At 43.3% G+C, this 12,860-nt stretch overlaps 1 protein-coding gene across 1 annotated transcript in view; it reads left to right on the forward strand.

Annotated features, from left to right (window-relative positions):
• Window positions 1–2,701, forward strand: part of pgbd5 (piggyBac transposable element derived 5) — a gene marked incomplete at both ends in the record, with an annotated part of 32,187 nt that extends 29,486 nt beyond the window's left edge. Inside the window, 2 exons of the mRNA XM_083651021.1 lie at window positions 1,399–1,504; window positions 2,506–2,701. Coding sequence (XP_083507147.1) covers window positions 1,399–1,504; window positions 2,506–2,701 — 302 coding nt within the window. The remainder of the gene's footprint in view (window positions 1–1,398; window positions 1,505–2,505) is intronic.
• Between the last annotated feature and the right edge of the window lie 10,159 nt (window positions 2,702–12,860).

Raw genomic sequence — 12,860 nt, forward strand, 5'->3', positions numbered from 1 at the left:
CAAAATATGCATTAATGTAAATCTTCTAATCTAAACCACAAAAAATAGTCTGTGCAGGGTGTTTTGTAACACGCACCATAAGTGGCTGTTTCATATTTGCAAAGACTTTGGACTTCACAGTGGGAATCAGATTAGTTCTGGCGGTCCTAGATGTAAATGACTGTCAGGTGGAATAAGGCACGTTATTCAGCATACATGACATGGAAATCAATTGAGAGCTCCTAATCCAGGATAATCCATTTCAAAGAGGCAACAGGATCATGATTACACCCAACCCCCCCAACCCCCCCCCCCCACCCCGCCTGTTGTATAATCTACTCTGGATTACAGTGTTGTTAGGCTCTAAACCTGGGGGCTGGACCGTCATGTGAATTACCGGTACATGAGGAGACAACTCAGTAAACCTTTATCATCCAGTATCAAGTCACTTTTCAATCTTTTCTGGGTGAATGTGGGTGTGGGTGTGTGTGGGATCGGGGGGGGGGGGGGGGCACACGTGTGTGTGGTTTTCACTCGTGCAAAAATGTGAAGAAAATTTGTTTACAGATAATAGAGAGCCAAAGTGGAACGTCACTTCCTGCTTCAGCACTGTACCAGAGATTTTCATCCGCCATTTATTTTCCCACAGACATTTCGTAAAATGCTTATAAAAAGAGTTTTACTTGTTCAAACCAAACGGTTCAGATATATTTAGAAACAGGAGAGACCGCATAACATTTCACTTGGACCAAAACGTTAAAAGAAAATGGCGGATTTAAAGAAAAATCAATTTCGATGTTGTTTTTTTAAGTTTTGGTCCGAGTGAAATGTTCTATGGTCTCTCCCGATTCCAAATATATCTGAACCGTTTGGTTTGACCAAGTGAAACTATTTTTATAAGCATTTTACGAAATGTCTATGGGAAAATAAATGGCGGATGAAAATCTCTGGTACAGTGCTGAAGCAGGAAGTAGGCGGTCACTTTGCCTCTCTATAAAATCAACATTTTCCTAATGCATAAAGAAATCGCATTGAAAATGTAAAGAACAAATAAACACTTAGAGGATGCCACCGAGAATTAAACCTGAACTCAAAGCAGCCAGCCAGGGAGCAGACAACAAAGAGAGAGGTAATGAGGTAGGCCAGTGCCTCTCTTCTACTCCCATGTCTTGTTGGTGGCCAAGTGAAACTGAGGCTTGAGAAAGCTACTCCCTCTAGTGGGGAAATTCTGTATTGAATATCGCCCTTGTCAAATATGTCTCTTTCTCACACTGTATTTCTGGTGTGTGTGTGTGTGTGTGTGTGTGTGTGTGTGTGTGTGTGTGTGTGTGTGTGTGTGTGTGTGTGCGTGCGTGCGCGCGCGCGTGCGTGTGTGTGTGTGTGCGTGCATGTGTGTGTGTGTGTGTGTGTGTGTGCCAGGTATGATCATCAAGAGGAAAAGTGGCGAGATCCCATGCCCGTTGGCTGTTGAGGCCTTTGCCGCCCACCTCAGCTACATCTGCAAATATGATGACAAGTACAGCAAGTATGTATCAATGTTTCACAAACGAGCTCGCCTCAGCTGACACAAGGTAGCCGTGATATTTGAACTCTTGTATTGGATCCACAGTGAGTGGAAAACTAATATCACTCCCATTTCAGGGAGACATAACGCGGCATATTCTGCCTTAGGCTTGTGTTGTGGCTACGCTTTATCCAAGGAACGCTCTCTAATACTGAGAGAGAGTAGACAGTTACAACAAGACAAATCTAGAAAAGCAGTTTTGCAATATGTAATTTGGGAATAAATGTCACCATTAGTGATTTTAAGGATTAAGTTCTTAAAAGTTTGATGTTACAACTCCAGCCATTTTAATCCAGAAAGGATGAATGAACAGTCCGTCCATAAGTCACAACCCTGGCTAAAGAAAACACATCCATAATGCAGGTGTGTTAACTGTCTTCAATCAGAGACATTTCCTGTGCTACATACGGCCCTAGTGAGGCAAACACCAGCAACTGCTTTTGGTGTTTATTCACCTTATGTGCAGCCCCGCCCACTTGAGCCATCATTGTATCACGACTTCCTGTTCAAAATGCTGTTTTACCTGCTCAAACTAGTCTGACTCACCTGGTCAAACCTAGTTTGACTCACCTGGTCAAACTAGTCTGACTCACCTGGTCAAACCTAGTCTGACTCACATTATGAGTCAGACTAGGTTTACGAGTCACAGGAAGTGTAAATACAATCGGAACTTCCGATCGTATTTACACTTCCTGTTAGTCTCTCAAGCCAGACGGTCACTTCTACATAAGGTGAATAAGTCAAAGGCTTTAACAAAGGTTTTAGCCTTCATAGCAACAGAAAATACAAGCATAATTCTATTAAATTATACATAGACCATGGCTATATCATCATATATTTTTGTCAGGAGAGTTGCACCTCTTACACAGTCAGTGCTTTGGCTTTGTGGGGCAGCCTTCCTTTCCAGTGTGCTTTTCAAAGCGTTCTGAGTCGGTCCATGTTCCCCCCCCCCCCCCCTACAGGTACTTTATCTTCCATAAGCCCAACAAGACGTGGCAGCAGGTCTTCTGGTTGAGCATCAGCATCGCCATCAACAACGCGTACATCCTCTACAAGATGTCCGACGCCTACACGGTCCAACGCTACAGCCGAGCGCAGTTTGGAGAGAGACTGGTCAGAGAGCTGCTGCACCTGGACGACTGCTCCCCCACCCAGTGAGGAGGAGGACAGGAGGAGGAGCGCACCACACACACACACACACACACACACACACACACACACACACACACACACAGACACGCACACGCACACACACACACACACACACACACACACACACCAAGATTCTTCCTTATTGTACAGACACTGAGGTCTGTGTCTGTGTTATAATATTGAAGCAGTGCCAAGCCTCTCCCTCTCTCTCTCTCTCTCTCTCTCTCTCTCTCGCTCTCTCTCTTTCTCTCTCTCTCTCTCTCTCTCTCGCTCGCTCTCTCTCTCCCTCTCTCCCTCCATTCTCTTCCTGGTTGTTTTCTGTGGTGCTGTAAATATTCATTAACACACTACACTACTGTACACATGACACAATAGAGAACCAGGAGCCATGGGACAGTTCACATGCCTCAATAGCAAAGCAACTTTGACCACACAGATTTACTAAGGGTTTGTCTGCGGGAGCGATTTCATAAGCTGCACGGGAGCGAAGGTCAAACAATCATGTTTTTGGGAACGAATTCACCCCTAAATGATGTCAGTTTCATTTTTCAACTCTTATTAACGAGTGGACGTCCGGGTAGTGCAGCAGCTTAACGAGTGGAGGTCCGGGTAGTGCAGCAGCTTAACGAGTGGAGGTCCGGGTAGTGCAGCAGCGGTAGATTCCCTGCCTACCAACACGAGGATCGCAGGTTCGGTCTTGGTCGGGCGTCCATACGGGCACAATTGGCCGTGTCTGTGGGTGGGAGGCCGGATTTAAGGGTATGTGTCCTGGTCGCTGCACTAGTGCCCCCTAGTGGGGATGGCGTGATCCTCCCCCACGTGCCACGTCCTGCCAGTGAAGCACCTCGCCGTCGGGTGAAAAGAAGCGGCAGGGCGACTCGCACATGTATCGGAGGAATTGTGTGCGAGTCAACTCAACGCAGATCAGCAGAGGCGGTGGAGCAGCGAGTGGGACGCCCTAGCGGGGAACTGGCCAAACACAACTGGGGAGAAAGGGGGCAGGGCTTGATCAATAAAAAAAGATCTGGATCTCCTCTCCAGATATTCAGGCTAGGTGATTGACCTCATGTAGCCGCGCCCACTTGACCCGTTTGTGTTACGAATTCCTGTTTTACCGGCTGTTTTACCTGCTGCTCAAACCAGAGATAGTCATGTCTCTGGTCAAAGCTAGTGACTCACTGGAAGCAGGCTGCGGGGATAAGCTCCGCCACAGGAAGTGTAAACACAATCAGTTTCCGATTGTGTTTACACTTCCTGTTAGTCTCTCAAGCCGGACTGTCTCTTCCACATAAGGTGACAGTTATTTAGACTCTGCAAAAACAGCTCTGATTGACCCTGTGACAAAATCTTAGTAAACCAGGACTATGGTGGTGTGTCACACACTGCATGCACGAAACATCTGGACTGTGATGTTCTCTTGTTCAATGTGAAACTGATTTCTGCTCCAGGTGGGTTTTGAACCTTCTGTTGTGTGTGTATTTAGTAAGTGGAGCTGCCATTTTGTGTGTGCGATAATAAGGAGGAGGGTATATAATGTACGGCTATTGTGACCCAGATATGTTGTTGTGTTGCTGCGTCGTCACTACGGACGGTCTCGGGCAGGTGGGTTTTAACCCTCGGTGTGTCGCTGACTCAGAGCCATCCACCCCAAAACAGCAAGGCACTAACGGGTGCTCTACAAAGGCAAAACAACAGTAACTACTATTTCTGTGTTTTTTTTCTGTGTTCTGTGTGGGCCTACAGCCCACTTTTTGTACCAACAACAGCAACACTTAACAAAGCAGGAGATAAACTCGGAAGTCATATTCATCCGTTTCATTACTTACGCAGTTACCGAGGTTTGGTTTTTAGGGCAGGTCCAAAAAAAAAAATCGATTCTTGATTGAATGTCCAGGAAGCCATTGTCGCTAGGCAACAAGTCCAATCTTGGCCAGTAAGCAGGGGTTTGGCTGATATTGCTTGGCAAGATCCAGGAAGTTCAAACTAAATCACTGGTGGCTTCTAAATGTCCAGGACAACCACATGTTGCAACAAGGCAATTCATGTAGAGACAAGGCGGTCCAAAAATATGAATAAATTTGTTCCAAAATGAGATATCCACCTGAAAAACCATAACAAATTTGATTTTAAACCCGGATATAATTCTGAGTTATTAGAACCCTTTCTTACCAAGTAATAACATTTCTGGGAATATTATGAACAGCTAACAGTCTTCACCATCTGAAATGGATTTATAGATGTATTTTTTTGGACTGTATTTTTTTGTGCCTCCCAGTGGCACATTGGCACGTCTTGCCAAATAACACATTTATGGCAGTGTGAGTGGAGAAGCATTTATTTGAGAGAAAATGCACTTACTGTCTCGAGACCTTATAGCTGTACCACACACACTGCTAAACTGTAGCTTTATCAAAAGCACTGTAATACCCCGGACAAAAGTCCAAGAATGACTAGGGAAGGGGAGGGGACATAATTTCACACGACATGAACACGTTACGGCAATCATGTTACCAACGTGTTACTTTCACGTTGCAATCATATCGTGAAGATAGCGAGTGAAAAGTGTTGATGTGTGCTTGCCGAACCCATCCTTCTCCATCGGCATGGTTTAATGCGTGAATTGATATCAAGATAATAGTCTTTATAGCGGTGTATCATCAGAGATGTCAAGTGATTCAGAGGCAGGACTCATATGCACTTTCCCCCTCATCACGCGGTCTTGCACTTTGAGGAGGTTTGTGAAACTAGCAGTGTGTGTTTACTAGATACCCCCTTTCAGCTTTGATTTGAAACACAATAATTGCATCTGATGCTCTTAGAAAAACGGAAAAAATACAGATAATGTCCTGTAAATATACTTAGATTAATATGCCAATGAAATGGATATTATGGAAGTGCGCCAATGAAAATTGGCGCAAGATTGAAAAAAGAGTATGACTATTACCTAAACAGAAAATACTTCCACTACTAGAGAGTATGAGTTGTGTGTGTGTGTGCATTTTGTTATTCATTTATTATTTTATTGATTAATGTGAGTGTGTGACCATTTTCCCTCAATCTGTGATGTCACTGAGAAGATTGTGATTTTCCCCCCCACTCTTGCAGTAATCCAAAGCATTGTAGTTGTCGTCGTCGCTGTTGTTGTTGTTGCTGTCAGTGTTGCTCTCGTGGGTTTGTTAACCACTGAATGTTTGTGTCCTCTTCTGATCATCGCTCTCCACCCTCACCCTCGTCATGCCATGTACTTGTCATCACATCTTTATAATACAATATTTTATATCCACTAATTAGCACACCAGTTTAGTAGGAACTTAACCGTGCAATATTATTGAAATGGAGTAGCCTACACCTAGGACGGCACGGTGGCTCAGTGGTTAGCGCTGTTGCCTCACAGCAAGAAGGTCCTGGGTTCGAACCCCGGTCTGTCCCAGGTCCTTTTTTTTGTGTGGAGTTTGCATGTTCTCCCTGTGTTTGTGTGGGTTTTCTCTGGGTGCTCCGGTTTCCTCCCACCATCAAAGACATGTATGTTAGGGTTAAGACTCCTGTCAGTGCCCCCTGACCAAGGCACTGGCGAAAGAACTGGATTGGTCCCCGGGCGCTGCACTGCGGCTGCCCAAATCAAATGCAGAGAGTCAAATGCAGAGGATGAATGCAGAGGATGCAGAGGATGAATTTCCCCATGGGGATAAATAAAGGATAACTTAACTTAACTATAGCCATTGTAGAAACCCCACCTCACCCCCCTCGCCCATGGGCAATTTAAGGAAAAATCCACATTAAAACACTCAAACACAGTTAAAGAAGCTTATTGCTGATGCACCTTGCATTTCAGGTAGAGCCCAACCGATACTGGATTTTTGCGGCCAATACCGATACCGATATTAGCGAGTAAAAAAAATCTGATGACGATATATCGGCCGATATTCTTATATTATATTACACATTATATTACACAATGTTTTTGCAATGATCCCTCAAATATCAAACACTTGACAAAGATATGACTTGACGTGACTTGAGATATGTAATGTAGGCAGGCTATTTTACAGCTTATCAATCAACTTTATTGTCCAAAATGACATCAATGCAATGAAACTGTAAACTTCACTGGGAATTTAATAATTAGAAATAATCAGAAATAGAAAAACACAAATAGAACAAATATTAAATATAACTTGAGTTAAGAAAAAGCATCAAATATACACAATATGCTGTCTATAACTTAAAAAATACAAAGTAAAAAAATATCTGCAATATCGGCCAATATGGATTTATCGGTTATCGGCCGATAATATCAGCATTTTACACCGATGTCCAACAGTCTACAGGGTGAAATCCATCCTAGAAGGGGCAGAGATACTGACTTCTACACTGGCAGTAGCCTCAGTAGTCCATAATGTAACGCAGCCACCAGACAGGTAGGGGGGGCAAGGCTGTAATCATAACCACGCCCCAATGTCCATGAACTACTGTATTTATACAGTGTGGTCATGCACACAACTGTGATTGACTGCCCGTGCTCTGTTGTCAAAGGGCATTCTGGGAAACGTAGGAAATCTCAACTGAAGATGAAATGGTACACAAAAGCACATGATGGAGGGAAAGTGGGTACACCGAAAAAGTAACTTACAACACTTCAAAGCAAAATAAATCTTTTTTAACGCGTAACCTCACCAATGTTTGAAGTCTAACAGTGTATCGGAGTGTGTATTTTTCCTTCAATGACTTTAGTCACACTTTCCTGTAGGGATGGGGGGCAATGAGTGTAAAAACAAAAAAGAAATTGAACTTCGACGATGGCTGCATTTGTGAGTGAGCATTTCATCTGCAGCCTACGACCATGACGGCCTGAATCAGGTATCGCTCAGTGCCACTGTCACACGCGGGTCTTGTGATGGCGGTCACCAAAGGACGAAGCTGTGTGATTTGTGGAGAGGTTCTGTAGTGCTTATATCACTCCACCCCAGACCACAGATGAGAGAGAAGTATGCACATGGGAGCCTCTGCGAGAGCATGGTTGCTTGCCAACAAATGGCGGGTGTGCGCGTGTGCGTGTGTGTGGGCAAGAGAGCAGCATAGCATTCTTCAGGCCGCCATATGGTAACATTGTTATCGCCCCAGTTGCGGATGGAGAGCTGAGCTGAGCTGCTTGACGTTGTCTCTCCTCATCTACTAGGCATCTCGCGCGCTACGCGGGCTCGATTCCTAGGCTCGCCCTGCAGCTCACCGAGCTGGCCCTGCAGCTCGCATACGCAGCTCGGCTGGCATCGTCTGCCCTATTGGCGCGCGCGCGGGGGTGTGTGTGTATGTGTGTTGCTCACAAAATGTTATTAAGTTTACATGCGCGCAGGTGTGTGTGCCCCTTAGGTTTACATCAGTGCCTATGATATCATCAGTGATGGCATAAGATGATTTTGCTCTTATGACATCACTGATGACATCATCAGTCTTATGACATCACCGATGTCCTATGACATCATCAGTGGGACAAAATATTAAACAAACAGGGAACATTCCCCTCTTGCTCCCTTTTATAATATAGATAGATTAGAAGAGGGCTGAGGCCCCTCCCCTCTGATGCTCTCGCTCAATTAGTTCAGAGAGGTGGGATGCGGAGAGAGCAGCATAAAGATCACGGAGGGTTACATTTCACCCCATATAGATCCAAAAAACATGGCCTCATTTAAGATGATCAGGGTGATCTCTGAAGTGATTCAAAACAAAATATCAAAGATCTGTTGCAACAATTCTGTTCAGCCATAACCTGGCTATTTTTTATAGTGCCTTTTCCTTAGAAAACTCCTCTCAGTGTGATGCTTTGGTGTTGCTGATGTCCTGAAATGGGGCCGGGGTAGAATCTCGTCCTGCATGGCATATACAGTAATAGGTAAGAATAGTGCATCAGAATTAACTCTTATCTCTTCCACAATAGAGTCTTAGATGCTGAAAAATGTCAGTACATCTTTGCTCCTACGCCATTGTCATTGTCCCATTTGTCATACTAACTCATCTCTGTCACGTGGAGTGGTCAACCTCCAAAACTAGCCACACTGGGGACTATGTTCTTTCATTGAGGATGAAAATCCAGTCAAAAGACTTCTAACACATCTCAAAAAGAATGAGCAGATCAAAATAATAGTTAATTTTGTGTACTGGGTAATTTTGCCTGTGTGAATATTGATATAGAGAAAAAAACCTGAATGACTGAGGTGACAGCAGATTTAAAGCAAAATGTCACTTTAACGGTTGAAGCGGTACTACAACTGCATGGACATTTTCTCTCTCTCCATTATCTAACTTTTTCACAAACTAACTTTTCTGAGAGATCTGAACTTTCATAGCTTTCACTTAAACCCATTTATTATTATTGTGAGAAATGGGGAGTGAACAAGGCAGACAGGAAGGAATAAGATAAAGCAAGTTAGATATTTGTCTTTTGGTCGGTTTTAGCGTCACTAACTTTTCTCTCTCACACTCTCTTGTCAATATCGCCGAATAATATTCTGCTTCCAATGGGTAATCTATTGGCGAATTGATAGTCAAAGACGTCGTAATGTTACAATAAGATGCTATGAAATGAATCATCCTCACTAGACACTGTAACTGTCAGTTATATTGTCAGTTATATTTACTGAAATGCAATGATGGAAAAGGTGATTTTCATGTGTGTAGTATATGTGTCAGTGTTCTGTCTCTGTACAGTGCTTCACTGTCTGTATCTGTCTGTAATGAGTGAGAAAGTTGAGTGAGTAAAGATATTTGCAAAGACTCTGAGTGGAAATGATTAGTTATTATAGTGTGGTGAAGAATTCAAATGGCTGACCTCAGGGTTTCATAAGTGATCGCTGTGTAATATATTCACTTATTCAAAATGATATAAATGGACTTGTATAACCTTATAAGGTGCTATCAAACCACTGTACAAGTAATAGTAGAGTTAGACTTGGTTATTATCACTGTTGGGAGGAGCTCAACAACCAAAGGGGAAGCACCAGGGTCATATACTGCAGGAGTTGTACCACTAACATCACCAGAAGCTCAAGTATTTCCCGTTCAAAAAATGTCAAAGAGATTAATGTTACCAGGCAACAAAAACGCATTTACAGAAAATGTGGCGGTCCAGGTGGTCGAACCTTTCCACTTCATATGATTCTGGTTCGTAACAGTGGCTGTGGGATGTTAATTTTTCGAATACTGTTGGATAACATGCAATCTAGTTTCAGAGGACAGAATGGTGTGTGTGTGTGTGTGTGTGTGTGTGTGTGTGTGTGTGTGTGTGTGTGTGTGTGTGTGTGTGTGTGTGTGTGTGTTGTGTGGCTGTGTGACATGGTTGAGTAATATGTGTACATATATCTGCTGTATGTTGGACCAAACTTCCTAACGTGTGTGGTGAAGATCTATTGTACAAGGTTGTCATGTGTAAATGTGTCTTTGTTAATAAATAAAAATGTCACCCTGCCACAAGTAGGCGCTCCATCCAAGCTTTGGGAAAAGCTTACCACTCTCTTAAGGAACGATTGGAGACCAGATAGTTTAGTAAAAAAAAAAAAAGTTACAATATTGTACCTTTTTGTCATTGTGGCTGTGCAATGTTGACAAAAAACAAAGTACAGACTTACAGTAAATCTACATCGTGGTACTTATCTTGGTTTCCCAGGCATGTCTTTGCACTAACAGCTAATCTTTACGCATTCACTTTCAATGTACCAAAGATACAATTAGAGCTAAGACGCTATTGGGAAACTGCCTGGGCCAGTTGTACTTGCATTTCTCACACAGAGTGCTGAACTAGAACAAACTGTGTTTCTCCTGTTCCTGCATTATGACAAGATTATCAACAAAGGTTATCAAACCCTGTTGATAATCAAACATTGATCATTGATTGGAAATGGAAGCTTTTACTCCAGGACATTTGATTCAGCGTGTTCTTCTTGAACGCAGGCTGTCTAACAAAAGGCCCTGCGAACACAGGCTGCACAACAAATGTGTTGAAACTGACTTTCTGAGTTCAGCAGCTGCCGTTGAAAAGTTGCAGTGCAAATTAACAGCTTTTAAATGTTATGCAGTGTAAGTACTGTATGTGGGTCTGTCTCTCATGTCATCTGCTGGAGGGAATATGATTGCTGGTGGCTATTCTATGCTACTGAGTTTACTGTAGAGATTGTTCGTTGCTTAACCTGGAGAGCAGTTCTTCGATGGCCTAGCAGAAATTTCCTCCCAGCCTCTGACTGTGCATCTTGCTTACAAGCACGCGAGGAAGCGAACCTCCTGTAAGGCTGCCCTGCTTACACTAAAAGTATTCCATGCTAGGCTATGATGCGGCTGGTCTCTATGCCGGTTTTCACTCCGTTTGACCGATGAACTGTATTGTATAGGTTGGCTCTCCTGCGCGTGGCTCCTCCCTCTGTCACCTGTGCACTTACCCCCCAGCCCCCACTCTCCCCGTCGCCAAGGACTGATGTTGTGAAGTGTGTATGTATGTACACCGTACCTCTGTCTCACCTCCTGCACCCGCATCCTATGCTCTGTAGAACCGCCACCATTTTTGCACATAATCTAATAAATGTTGATGGTTTGGTACACCTGCCTTGTCCAGAGAATTATTCGTGTGTTGGATTTGAATGGCGGAGGGAAATAGTCTGGGAGGGTTTCATGTGTGTTGAATAGAGAAGCAAAGTGGAACGTCACTTCCTGCTTCAGCACTGTGTACCAGAGATTTGATGATGTGCCATTTATTTTCCCCATAGACATTTTGTAAAATGCTTATGAAAATATTTGTATTTGGTCAAACCAAACGGTTCAGATATATTTAGAATCGGGAGAGACCATATAGAACATTTCACTTGGGCCAAAACTTAAAAAAAACGACATCGAACAAATATCTTCTTTAAATCCACAGTTATTTATGTTTTGGTCCGACTGAAATGTTATGTGGTCTCTCCTGTTTCTAAATATATCTGTACCGTTTGGTTTGACAAAGTAAAACTATTTTTGATTTGATTTTTATAAGCATTTTAGGAAATGTCTGTGGGAAAATAAATGGCGGATGAAAAACATCAAAACATCATCAAATCTCTGGTACAGTGCTGAAGCAGGAAGTGACGTTCACTTTGGCTCTCTACTATGATGTTATAATTACAGCTCTATAGCATGATATACTGTAGTTTTGAAAGCAAGATGACAAAAACTAAACTTCACACACACACAGTTATGGACCAGTGATGTCATTTGTGAATGAATGACATCACTGTTCTGCAATTTAAACTCGCCGACTCTCAATAACTGTCAAACTAAATGAATGCCTGCCAGTGTTTACAGTTTTTTCAGATATACTACTGATTTTGTAATGATATAAAGCTGGTTGAAAATCAGCCGAGTGTTCCTTTAAGTAGACTAAGCTAGTGGGGGCGACAGAGGGCATGTCAGTACCAAATCGGTCCCTGCTGGAGAATCGGTCTTGCACATGCGCGAGCCGGGGACCTGAAACTGTTTTTGGTACTGAAAGGGCAAAATAAAATAGGTGCAATACAAGAGAAAACCAGAAGAGGGCAACAAATCACTGTTCTCTCGCACTACAATCAGTCTGACCACCAGAATGATCACATAAATGAATTATGATTTGTAGCATTAAAGCAAGATTTTCAATGAGCAGACGCTTGTTATCGATGACTGTGACTGACTGACAAACCTCCAGATAACCAACAACAACCTCCAGGAGGAAGTGGCAGTTTGACCAAAGTTGTGTGTGTATGTGTGTGTGTGTGTGTGTGTGTGTGTGTGTGTGTGTGTGTGTGTGTGTGTGTGTGTGTGTGTGTGTGTGTGTGTGTGTGTGCGTGTGCGTGTGCGTGTGCGTGTGTGAGAGAGAGGAACAGGGAGAAAGAGACGCTGAGATATGTGATGGAGAGAAAAATGGTGAGGGAAGCAGACGTACCGAGAAATATGACCCTTCTCTCATGTAGGCCTGTCTAGGCCTGAAGGTAAAACACACAACCATTATTTTCTACAGAACAGTCCTGTGGCGAGAAAGTGCATGAAAGAGAGAGAGCGGGAGTATTTATTATGAGATATAAGAGTACAGGTCAAAGGTCACCACAGAAACAACACAGAGAGGCACTGGGATACAGGAGAGGTGGAGACAGAGCTGCTACTGCATAATACTCTCTCC

This window comes from Poromitra crassiceps (genome assembly GCF_964638095.1).
Source record: "Poromitra crassiceps genome assembly, chromosome: 14".
NCBI lineage: Eukaryota > Metazoa > Chordata > Actinopteri > Beryciformes > Melamphaidae > Poromitra > Poromitra crassiceps.